Source organism: Argiope bruennichi, chromosome 8 (genome assembly GCF_947563725.1).
Source record: "Argiope bruennichi chromosome 8, qqArgBrue1.1, whole genome shotgun sequence".
Classification (NCBI taxonomy): Eukaryota; Metazoa; Arthropoda; class Arachnida; order Araneae; family Araneidae; genus Argiope; species Argiope bruennichi.
Window position 1 is genome coordinate 18,821,463 of NC_079158.1, and position 13,786 is coordinate 18,835,248.

Below are 13,786 nucleotides of genomic sequence, written 5' to 3' on the forward strand. Positions count from 1 at the left end.
TAACGAAAAAAGTGATATCTTTAAAAGAATACAGTGAAATATGTTCATCTGGAGTGTAAATGTTCAAAATATTGTACTGAGTAAATGATTAATGAATAAATATAAAATAAAGACAATTTATATTCGTATATATGGATCTTTCTTTTCATATCTCTTTAAACTGATACCTAAGGTTTGTGGCTCCTGAGAAAAATTCACATTATTATACAGCAAACTTATCATGCTTCAATAATAAATTTTGAAAAATATTGCATCAAAACATTTTTGAAATCCTTTGAAAAAAAACTGTGAAGATTGAGAAATTTGCGTCACTTTTATTTTACCCCTTCATATATATATAAAAGTCATTTTGTTTCTTTGTGCCTAAATTAATGTTTTTGGAAAACCGTGGGCAATTAAAAGTATGATAAATATCTAGTCCAATATTGGCATTAAATATAATATTATTAATTATTAAAGAAAAAAAGGCAGATTTTTTTTCTCCTTGGGAAATGTACATTATTCAAATGGAGCATAAATAGCAAAAATAAAGGAATTGAATTACTAAAGAAAAATGGATCCTCAATTCTATTAGAGACCAAGTTAACAAAGTAATGCACAATCTCTTCACTAAAGGTAGTTCAGTCTACTACGCACAAAAAAAATTACATTTTCTGAAATGAGAACAATTACAAGATATAAAATATGTATTTTATACAATGAAACTATTCACAGACAAGAAAGGTTCTCTTGCAAATTTAAGAATTGCTTACATAATTATGATATAAATATATATATCTCGCAACGTTTTATAGCATATTACTTTTATTCTAAACAAAAAAGTTATTTCTATGTAAGATTGATTGCTAGAAGTCTGAGAGGAAAAGTTTTTTAACATGATTATACATAGGCTGGATACTTTCAGTAAATCACATGATGCCATAAATAAAAATTTAGATCTGGTTCTGCTAAATCTGACACGGAGTTATTTCTTACATATTAAGTGCTCAGTGACAAAAGAATTTTTCCATATTTTAATTAAGTTTCGAATTAAAAATTTATCAAAATTTTAACTGTTTTCCTCTATAAATTTGGAACATATTATTGCACAAAAAAAACCTATTTTTTACAACATTTTAAAATTTAAAGTATAGGTTATTCAGTTATAACCAATTTGATTTCCTTATTTTTTTTATAATTTTAATTAACTTTAAAATGCATTTTGCTACAATGCTTTTCATTGTTTTAGTTACTGCAGTTATCTTCATTCGCATTGCGACGATATTAAATATATCTTCTGTGATGTTATTCTCCTGCATAAGTAAAAATAAATTTTAAAAATAAAAGGAAGATAAATGAATGGAACCTTACACAGTAGCATGTGATGATGTTTCAAATTATCAACTCGAATTTAATTCTTTTCTAATCTGTTTTTCCAACTTTTATTCTAATCTAAAAAATTAGCAACATTTGTTTCGCCGTGGGCGATTCGTAAACCGCTCACTCGGAAGGTAAAAAAAAATTTTTTTTACACCTGTAAATCACTAATCACTAGTGGTTATCGAACTATCCAATTCGTAAGTTTATACTCCCTTTGTCTTATATTGCTTTTTTTTTATTTTTTTGTATGTAATGTGCACATGAAGGAAATATTCTAATCACCAAAAGCTACAGATTTGCATAAATCTCCACGTTTTAAATCTTTTTAAGCCTGATAACATGTTTTTTTTAATTATATCTAGATCGATTATTTTTTTAAAACTTTTTTTAAGTTTAAATCTGGTTGGGAAAATGGAATAATTTATAATGGTATAGATAAGCATATAATAATTCATTTTTGCCTGATTTTGAATAATACAATTTAAATTTATAGCAATTGTTTATTTTTTATTTATTTTTATTTTTATTCTTTATATTATTTTCACTGATACATTTAATTAAAAATCAAAAGCAACTAGACTTTGCTTAGAAGTTCAGAACTATTTTTCAAAATGGTCTTGCAAAAATAGATCTATTTCACATTAACGCAGGAAGAAAGCATGTGTTAATTAAGTGTTTTTCCAAGATATATTGCAGCTAAATTTAATTTATAAGGCAAATCATTTTGAGTTTACCAGCAAATATTGGATATCCTATTAAATTATTTATAAATATCTTTGAAATTTCGATATGTATGTATAGTTTGAAATGTATCTAAAACTATTTTTTTTTCAAATCTCCACTCAAACTTCTTTAATATCGTACTAGTTTTGAGCAAATGAAATTTTAAATGAGCTCCTTAAAAATAAAATACCTCACGAAAATGAAATTTCAACATTGACATCGAAAACGTCTGGAAACTAATAACTTCGCGAGATCAGAATGTCTCTTTACAGGATTTGTCCAAAGAAAAAGAAAAAAACTTGTTTGAAATCAAATTATATTTGGGAAACAAAAACATAGCTATTCTTTACGTTAAATTCAGAAATTCCATGAACAATCAAAGATGTTTAAAGTGACTGGGTCTATAAAATTCTTTTGCAATGATCTGAGATTCACCATCTATTGTCAAAGATACTTTCGCGATGATAACACTGAAAAGAAGACAATTTGCTCCGTTGTACCATGATTTGGCTTCATTTTGCGTGGAACAATTTTTATCTCCTAACTCAATATCAATTTAACAGGTATCCAATGCCTTTCCACCTCCTCAAGGGAAAAAAACTTATCTTCCTTCTCTTCTCTTTTAGAATGCATCGAAAGAATTCGAACTAAATCGAAATTGAGTTATTAAATTAAGGTACAGCTCCTTGCAACAAGAAAAGAACTGCAGATTGGTTATTTTAGACCTTTTAAAGGTGGAGCAAGAATCTCTCAATCAAGTGACACGGAAATATAAAGTTCAATTATATATATAAAAAAATCGAAACACCTTTTTTCTATACACTGAATTCTTAAAAGGGGAATTGGAATGGAACCTTAAATATTTTTTTCTAATTCCTTCCTTTGACAAAGTGCTTCGAATTCCGTATGGAACTACTTTGCGTAGATATTTAGAGTCGAACAACTGAAAGCTTAAAAAGATAATGATCTAAGAATAACGGTTTGTTTTATTTATTGTTTAAATTACACTCTTCTAAAACTTGCGCCGAATTCCATATGGAACTACTTTGTGTAGATATCGAACAACGGAAATCTTAAAAAGATAATTATTTAAGAATAATGGGGATTTTTTTATTGTTTAAATTAAATTCTCTAAAACTTGAGTCGAATTGGGAATATGGAACTGCTTTGCGTAGACATTCAAAGAGTAGAACAGCTGAAAGCTTAAAAAGATAATTATCTATGAATAATGGTTTTTTTTATTTATTGTTTAAATTAAGCTCTTTTCAGGGCCCTTTCTTTTTCAACTTAGTTTTCAGAATAACAGGCCTAAAAATAGTGTTTACAGAACTAGGTATAAGAAGAATAACTATCTTAATTTCTTAATTTGACTTATTTTCAATAATGAAACAAAGAAGGTTTTGCCAGTTATTCTTTTAGAAATAGACAATAATACAGGTAAGTTGAACCTCCCCCCCCCAAGATAAAATACAAAATAAAATTAATAATTTGAGCTCCAAAACGTCATTCGATGCATAATTATTAACCAAACACAAGGACTAGTTTATTGCTCCGAAAAATTAATATATGCATTTTTTTACGCTTGAATTTCTCCGAAATATAAATTTACATCTTCTTGCCACTTTGTAGGTGTTTTTAGCAATCAAAAATCAAAAAATCAATAAAATGTTAATAGGATGGTGGCTGTGAGGAGATATTCGAAAGCGATAGAGTTCAGTTCATATTTTGAAAAGGAATACAATAATGAATATAGAATTTTTTAAATGCAGTTGAAAAATCTTTTCTTCAAATAGAAGAAATCAAATAATTTTCATTTTATGTATTTTCTATTAGCTATTGCTATTTAAAAAAAATATAATTTAATCAGAATACTATAGTATCCCATTTAGCTCTTTACAACAGTGCCTAAGTATTTATGCAATAACTAAGCCCATATTGACAATAGGAATTATTATTGACCAAAATAATCTATACCGCATTGTTTTGATTTAAGTGCAATGCGACGAGGCTTTCCTCGCCATTAAATGATATACATCTGATCATACGTCAATATAGTTTTAAGCCTTTCTGAATTCGAAGTACGGCAGAGACTTGCCTATAAGCTGGTATTTCTCCAGGTCTAGGGGCACTGGGTTAGGCAGGCAGTCAGAAAAGTCGAAGTCTGGTGTGGATTTCATGAGAGGATCAAACTGGGTCACCATCTGACGATACATGTCCGCCATCACTCCTTTGCCTTTCACTTGGATCTGGATTACGGTCGGAACTATAAAAATAAAGATAATTTTACACATTTTTATTTAACCTATTTCATGTTTGTAAAACAGAATGTTGAAATCGATTTTCTTTTTCATCTATTTCTATTTCTTGATGTACCAAAGTTTTGATATTCTATAAAATCCTTTATTCACAATAAAAAATCAATATCTTGATCTTTTCAGAAGTTAATTTTCGGTTAATCTATTAATTTAAATACATTATGAATCTGTATGAATGGCATTGTTTCTACATGTTGAATGAGAGGAGAATCAATTTCAAGATTCCATAATGTTTATGAAAAATATAAATTAAAGACTGAAAAGTAGAAAATAATACAATTGAAAAGCATTTTTAAATAAAATTTTTATTATATTTAGGATTTTTATGAACAAATCGATTAATCGAGGAAGACATTTCAAAACCGAGCATAAGTAAACAGATGCAAAAGTACCATTTCAGCTATAGTCAATTAAATTAGTTCTACCAAAGTAAACAAAATATTGATTTTGCATTTGGTAAGGCTAAGTAAAATAATATAGTCTGTTAGTTTTTTTTAATCATACGAAATGTGTTAAGGCTAACAGAAACATGATTTAAAAATTAGAAAAAAAATTAACGCTAAAAACATCTTGATTCTCTCTCAACCCAACTCAAAACAACCCTTGCTTACTACATTTTTGGCACAACAATGCTAAATTTACCTCTTGCTCCATTAAAACTAACAAAATCAGCAGTGAGAAAGTAGTCATCAGATAAGAAACGAAGAAAAATGAAAAATGTACTTTTATCCAAAACATATTTACATATTTGAAAACTGATATTTTGAAATTATAACTGCATCTTATTTCTTTTTTCAACTTTTTAAAAAAGCCATAATAATAGATCAAAGTATTTAAAGAACCAACTGTGAACTAAATATTTCCTACCACTTGTAAAAGTGTGCTTCAAAAAAATAAAATCTAATTTCATGCTCTTCATTCTTCATTTATCACTGAACCATCTGGACTATATTGCTATTATATTTGTTTCTAAATTTAGAATTTTATAGCAGAACCTGACGGACAAATGATTACATATTTTTTAAATGGAATTTCTAAATCTCAAGAAACAGCAAATATCTTATGTCTTTTCAAGTTTAAGCCCTAACAGATTATTAGATTATTCTCCAGGATTAAGGGTTAACCAGTTTTAACCTTGTATACTTTCAGTTATTGTTTCTGTTTAAGTTATTACTTCCTCATATGCAAAGTAAAAAGAAATTATTGGGTACTTTTCCGTTAGCCGGTGCAAATGTCGCCAATTGTGAACCAAACGCGAATTTGGTGTAGGAAATTTGGCGGAATTCTACATTATTTGGCAATTTTTCGCCCGGCTAACGGAAAAGTACCAATTATTGTCATAAAAATCGAACTTGGGATTTTGATGAATCTCTACATTTTAAACTTCTCCGATAACGAAAAATACATTTTTGGCATTATGTCTATTTGTCAGTCGATTTGTTAATTTACTTAGCTGTGATCTGTAACAAAAATTACTCAAAAGCACTTTAAGCCAGACTAATGAAATCTAATATATGGTCTCCATACCCAATTTGTAGATTTCTATTAAATTTTGTGCAATATCCATTCAGAAGAAGTCTTTTCTCCGAATATAAGTTAACAAAGACAACTAATAAACGAAGAGAGAATCTACAAAACGATAGTTAAAATTTGGTGCACACATTTAATACCTAAAGTTAAGATATCTATCAAATTTGAAACCAAATCTATCAAGAGGTTAACTTACTGTCGATTTATGCTTTCACCTACATGTAAACGAGAAAACTCGTACCCACAATGACTGAAATATGTGAAATTCGGTATGTGATTTTGAGACTACATTGTTATTTTCCGTCAAATTTTGATTCAAGTCGGTTGGAAACCGCAAATTCGATTTTTTGATGCTATTAACAACATTGCTTTGATTAATCGCCTAGAAACTTGCCATGGGTCACACGAAAAATTCAGTAAAAATGCTGGATTAAAACCAAAAATAAATATTTCGCAACTATTGTTCGCCAATGCGTGCAAGGCATTTGAGGGCCATACTCTTAGTCCATAATTTTTTTCACAGGGTGGGAAGATAATACATGTATTAGAGAGTATAAGAAAATCTTATTGATCATATTTAATAATATTACTAACTTCATTTCCTTTCTTTGGAACTTGAAAACAAATAATTGTTTTTCATATTGTTCTATTCACTGTGTAATTGGACATTTCCATTACATACAAGTCCCATGAATCATAAGGCTCTTAAAAACGTAAATGGAAAATTATTATAATTTCACCTTTTTATTAAATACACAATAAACACTTGCAAACTATACAGATATTAAGCATAATCTTTCTTCTCACGAAAAAAAAAATCACGCGATTAAATAAGTTTTGAAACAATGAAATGGTTTGAATATCAGAGTAACAATATAATCTATTGTTGGAAATTAGGCAACAAAAATTTTAAAAAATTGCCAAAATTTCCCAATACTTTACACGGTTATTAGATTGATATCGCTAAAAGGATTTTTTTTTAATTTTGAAACGACATGATATTTATTTTTGCGCTATACTATTTTCGGAAGTTATCATCGGAAAACGCTGAAATTTCGCCTAATTTTTAATAAATCAAAATTTTAATTAAAATTTCAGAAAAAAATATCTTCATCCCAATTCTCCAAGTTATGTGTGGGTTAAATTGGTAGCTATAAGTAGTAAGTTTTGTAGTTGTCCTGTAGAGCTCCAACACACATACACACAAATTCCTCTTTATTAGTAGTATAGATCATTATAAATCATAGCACAAAAAAGAAGCTGAATTTTGGAATTTAAATTTCTTATAATAGTATGTCTTTATTCTATCGTCGAATGGGCAGAGAAATGTGTCCGTAAATATAAAGAGCGAGTCAAAAGTTGGTAAAAAGATGTTAAAGAGAAAAGTGCATTGCATTTTATTTTAAAAGGAACAAAATATGCCATCGAAATACCGCAGTTCATCCTCTTCTGGAAGTAAATTTCCAAGAAAGCCCATCGGACTGCTGTACTTGTCAGTGATATTTAAACTTCGAAATCAACCAAACATTAAAATGCAGTTAAGCCAAAGCAATTTGGGTAACCCACTAATTTTTCAATTTTACTTACTAATACCTGGAAGTATCTCTAATTGCTCCACTCAGTAAATAAGGGAAGTTTCTGTGTAACCTGCGATCATGTTCTGTGAAGCAGTTTGTGGGAAGTTCTGTGAAGCAGTCCCATTTGGATTTTTTAAAAACATAGAGAAAAACGTAGGACACAGTAGTTATACTTCCATCATTGCGGCGTGTACTCATCAATACCTACCATTTGAAACTATGGCACAGTATTATATGCCACATCCTCATCTGTGTTGCTGGTTTGAAAGAATTTCTATGGAGATGGAAAGATAATTTACTAATTTAATTCGGATCCAATTATTATATAATTTGATTTCTAGATAAAGCAAATAGCTAAACTCAACTAAATTTAATCAAGAAATTTGAAAATACAATAAAACTACGTTTCATTGTAAATTCGGGTTTTCTTTCATTTAAATTCGTCGATAAATAATATTTCCGATACTTATCGTTTTCACAAAGAGAGAGACATAAACCCAGAAATGTGGCCGTTTTTTCGATCCAGGGAAGTCTGAAATATGGAGATTCATCAGTCTCAAGATAGAATTTTTTTTATCATTACAGTATTTTCTCTTAGTGTAATAGTACTTCGTTTGCAAGAAAATAAAAAAAAAACTGTCTTGTATCCCCAAAACTATTTCGCATACTCTCTAATAAAGATGGATTTTTGTTTTAGACGCATTTTCCCCAATCTATTGAAACTAAATGTGTCACAAACTACACTTGCAGTCACACAATTCCTTATTAAATTTGATATATTTGTCCATACATTTTTCAATTTTGTTTACATGTTACTGAACACCCGGGGAAGGGGCACCTCGAAATGAGGATGAGATGCTTCCGGCATGGTGGTTGGATCTCGCCACCCTGGAGCTTACACAAATAGGTGGGGGATCTGACTCCTCCCAACGATGAGGGGACGTACTTCCTTCGGGGAGGGTTGTACCGTGGCCGGTGATGGACATTAGGACACAGTTCCCGCCAGTGTTGCTGTTGCGGCGGTCCGGTCATTCAGTTTTATGGTTAAAATCCGTGTGCCTTCGTGGCGGGTTGGAGAGTCAGATGGCTGACTTACATGTTACTGAAAATACATACCAATAAACGGTCAACTTCTCGTTGAATATGGCTTAAAATTTGATAGGTCTGTACAATTTAGATGTTAAATCTGTGTACTGAATTTATCTGTCTAGCTCTTTTTGTTTTGTAGTTATATTCAAGCATATTATTAGTTATATATTATTAGTTATATTCAAACATATTATAATTTATATTCAAACAGCTGGACAGACAAACTTCCTCTAAATGGAATTTGGTCAAAATTTGGTAGAAATCTATAAATTTTAGATAAAGACTCCGAATTTCATCCATCTAGTATAATGCCTTCATTGAGTTATCTCAAATCGACGGATATTTTCCAAAAATGATCTGTTCGAACTCAGAGAGGTCTAAAACGCAAGAGATCCTTCAAAATTTCTAGATCGAATTTTTTGGACGATTACGAAATCTACTCTGTACTTTATATGAGAGAAAATAATGAAACATTTTTATGGAAAGGAAAATAATTCGCATCATTGCTAAATTTCAAACTCACGTTGTGTCTTCGCCTCCAGATGCCCGTAGAAGTTCATCATCTTGAGCAACTGATAAAGAGAATAGTCCAGCAACATGGCGATGCCGGCGTGCAGTGCAGATAGGAGCAGCAGGGATCCTGCGACCATCAGTTTTCTTCTCTCGGAAGCTGCCATGCGAAGTGAGAAAGTGCTCACGTACCTCCTGCGCTCCCGAACAGTCAGAGGCAGGATGGTTTCTTTGTCCATGGCTGCTCGGCGCTCGTCTATGTCCCGCACGTGAAACGTAATGTACACATTATCGAAATGGTCGGCCGTCAAGTAGCGGATTCGATACACGCAGGCGCTGTAAAGAGCAATTATTGGAATAGTTTGAATGATTATTGCATGGTTATTAACAACTGTTTGAATATGTCAAGGGTGATTCATATTAAATTGGACAAAAGGAATAACATAGTATAATTTTGGAACTGATTCATTTAGATAACTATATTTTGAAACTATAATTAATTTTGTTTGGTAATAACCAAAATTCTTTCAGTAACGAAATCGTCACTAGTGGCCGCTAGGTGAAAGTGTTTGCCGCCGTCATTATCAAAATGGCGTCATCTATGCAAAAGAAAATATTCTGTACTTCGAAATATACCAAAATATCATCATTAATTGTTTTCCAAAGTGATTTTCGCACGGCATTTGGAAAAGTAGAACCACTGCATCTTCGCAACATCGAACAGTGGTCGAAGCAATTTTAGGACATGGGGTATTTACATAAGAAAACCAGATCAAACCTCATCCAAAACCGAAGTATTTGGAAAATTCGAACAAATTCTTTTAATGAAATCCCAAGAAATCAATGTGTCGTGAGAGTGTAAAATTGAAAGGGACTCAAATAACGGTATGGAATGGGTTACGAACACATGGCATGTGTTGGCCTCATTAATAAAAGGTATGAGTGCTAATGGAAAGATAGCAGAGTATCACAGGAATTGAAACATCGCATAGATATCTGCCGTGTCACCAGAGGAGAACATATAATACAGCTATAAAAACTTGGATAACTGCAGTTTCATGGCAAATTTTATATCAAAATAAATTAATTACAGCAATTAATTCATAGGAATGTTTTATTTGTGTCCCGTTCACTGTGAATTCCCCTGCATTTTATCTTTTTTTAGTTTCTTCCTGCATCCCCTGCACGGAAGAAACATTTCCAAGATGCAATGAGTCTAATATTAAAAGTATTTACAATACTTTAAAACATTAGATTTAGAACAACTTCCCTCAAAAATGAGAAAATGTTTAAAAGCAAGTATCTGCTTATAAGGTGATGATGAAAAGACCTGAGATACAAATGACAAAAAATAATTTCACTCATAAAAATTAGTAATAAATTAGCCATCTATTGATGGCCAGATGCTTACCCATTATCTTCATATTTAAAATACATAGATAAAAAAAATCAAAAAATATCAATATTAGTGTCAATTCCTTAAAAGTTTATTTTTATGTGCGTAATAAAGAAATGATTGTAAAAAAAGAAAATTCTATCTGCATTTTTGTCATCAAAGTTTTATACCTTGTCAAAATACAAAGGCAGCTGATAGAAATGAAAATGCCTAGGATGCACATTCGCTTTTTTTACAATACTTTCAAACATAAAACGTACTAGAAAATCAAGGGGAGAAAACTCCACCTGCATTTAGAAAAACATTCATTCAAACACTCACTTAAAAATAAGCAAAAGGAAGAAGAAAGCCATTCCGAGGTTTGTCCAATCTATAAACGCAGTAAGCCAGTCCATGCGATGTTTGATTTCTTCCTGAATATCTCCTCGGATTTCTTGAAAGGATTTGCTCTGTTCCAAGGAATAGTTGTAATAGTGGACAAACGTCACATTCACATAGAACTCGTTGTACATTTGTCGAGCGAAATTCTTGAACTCTGTCGAGGAAAATGAATCAGCAAATCAAAAATATTATTTCATGTTAGTTTATTGCCATAATCTTTCTATGTGTAAATATTTTATCTTAAATTTGAGCATTTTTTTTCTTCTTATTTTTAAAGTAGTTTCCATTTTTACCATGTGCTTGGAATCATGTAGTCGAATTTCTTTATTTCTCCTTTTATTCTAACAAACCAAATAGTCAGCCATAATTATTCGGATTGGTTCTTCATTCACTCATCTTATTCAACGCACTAAATATTTCAGGCGAACTAGTGTTGCTAAAGTTCAATAGCATCATAATGTATACGAGAAAAAAGAGGTGACAGAAGAGTCAAGCAAATAAAAAGGGACATATTTCCCCCTATTTAAAGGATATGAGAGAAGAGTCGAGAAAAAAATGTAATATATATAGAATCGAGGATATGTTTTCCTCATTATATAGTTTCCTTAAACCGATAACAATGAGAAAGAAAACAAGTAACTATGTGAAGATACAATAAACGCGAAATAAAGAAGAGAGATGAAACGGAATATTTACCTTTGTACCTATAATGTTACGGGACTGTCTACATTAGAAAGGTTCATATACACAATGCACAGAATAAGTAACATAATTAAAAGAACAAAGCTTTAAAGTTAAACAGTTTGGTGGAACCATGTACATGAAGTTATTTCTATACTCTGTTTCACCCTAACTTGGCAGTATCGTAAAAAGTAGAAAATGTGACGCTCCGCGTTGGGAAAGAGTTCCCCATCAATTCCGACTTTAAAATAGTTAAAATGCGCAGAAATTTATCAAATAATATCATAAATTACAGAAATCCTTTTTTATCAATATGTATTTAAAATTATTCTCAAGTTAGAAGTGCTTATATGTTAAGTATTTTGTAAATAAAGCGAACGAATAAAACTAAAAGATTGACATAATGAATTCCACTTTGGCTAGAACCGGTCTTCAAGGTCAAATATTTGGCGCGCTTTTCTTTTACATCTCCGCCAAACATTCAGGTCTTGTAAAATATGATGATTTTACATTATCCTATATTTGACGAAAAATCCATGCATATTTTCGTAGAAATGATATCCCAACATTAGATATAGTTTTAAAAGATGTGAACGATTATACAGATATCTTTTCGAAAAACATTAGCCGAACTACGCTTTACCGAATATTGAAAGATTTAGGGTTTTCTTTTCAGAAACGATGAAACGAAATGAAATAACATTACTGATTTATTAAAATAATGTATCAATAATATTAAAAAAATAATGAAAATAAGGAAACAATTAATTCTCCGATAAAGTGATAATATAATAAAGTAAATAAATATTTACTATTTGGCGAAAAATTTGCGAGATAAAGTTTCGCCAGTGATTTACATTTCTAGTAACTTTGTACTTTAAAGTAACCCAGTTCCCCTGATAACGACTGCGATTCGGCATCCCTAGAATATACACTACTGCCAAGTTAGGGTAAAACAGAGTATAAACAATTTAACTGAAAACAAATATAGAGAATATTCCTGGCGAACTAGATGGTCGCCTGAGGCGAGTAGTAAGTAATAAGAGAGATTTCAAGTCCAAGTACATTATTATTATAGATAGACAGTCTGGTACATTATTTTTATATTTTATGACACGAAATGTAAAATTCATTCAAATCTATCTGCAAGATAGACATGTGAACAGGGACAATTAATGTTCAATCGGAGGAGCTCAGGTCTTTTCAAAGTTTAAATGATCAGACCTCAGATCTCATTGGCTCTCACAACCCTCCCAAAAACCCTCTTTACACTACTTAAAACATTCAAAACTTTATCAATCAATAAGAAATTTCATTTACACCTTTTTGTTTATCAGATATATATGTTGTTGTTGCTTCTAATGGCATTTGTCATAGACAAGCCCACTGATTTTAAACCGAGGGACGCACAAAGAGACATACACACATTCATTTTCATTATAATTAAAGATAATGAATCATGAAATAAAGACTTTAGAAAGTAAAATTTAGAAAAAAGATAAAATTTCCTTTAACATTTTTATTTATTCTTTTATTTCTTTTTTTAATTTCTTTCTTCTCCCCCCCCTCCCCTTTTTTTTACCTTTTAAACACTATTTTGATCTTAAGAGATAAGAGGCAAAACTCGATATATTTTTATTGTTCCAACTGTATTTTTCAATGTTGTTGTTTATAGAGAAAGACATCATCCTTACTTTGGGGGCTTGCATAATGTGTATCAATTGATTAAATAAGGCTATTGTTTAATAATAAATTTCATAAAAATACATTATCTACAAGCTGAGCCCTTATTGCTTCATTCTGAAGGTTATCTTTCGAAAATAATGCAAGTACTTTTCTTCAGTCGCAAACGGTAAATTTATTTACTGTCTTTATTATATTATTACTAAGTTGCTATTATTGAAGTTGCCTGAGGAAAATCACCGTTCCTTTTACTTTCTAATTAAAAAGAAATACGTTCAACCTAATTTATTCCATTAGAGGATTGAACTACAAGTTGCCATCAGCAAAACAAAGCAACTAAAAACAATTTTTACATAATGTTGTCGTCCTAAAAAAAGTTAAAATAAAAAATGTTGTGCATTTTTAACAACTCTCATTCTTTATAAAATTGCATGAACGTATACATTTTCTTTCGCTCCGTAAATTGATTAAATTGCATAAAGTTATTTCTAAAATTTTATGAATATTTATAAAACATTTTGCAATATTTCTGTAAAAGTTTG

General features: G+C 30.4%; 1 protein-coding gene across 1 annotated transcript in view; it reads right to left on the minus strand.

Annotated features, from left to right (window-relative positions):
• The window catches only part of LOC129980588 (DC-STAMP domain-containing protein 2-like), a 47,656-nt gene that overhangs the window by 11,312 nt on the left and 22,558 nt on the right, over positions 1–13,786 (minus strand). Inside the window, exons 6-8 of the mRNA XM_056090969.1 lie at positions 10,821–11,034; positions 9,117–9,439; positions 4,178–4,345 (exon numbers count right to left, since the gene is read on the minus strand). Of these exons, the coding sequence (XP_055946944.1) occupies positions 4,178–4,345; positions 9,117–9,439; positions 10,821–11,034 (705 nt within the window). The remainder of the gene's footprint in view (positions 1–4,177; positions 4,346–9,116; positions 9,440–10,820; positions 11,035–13,786) is intronic.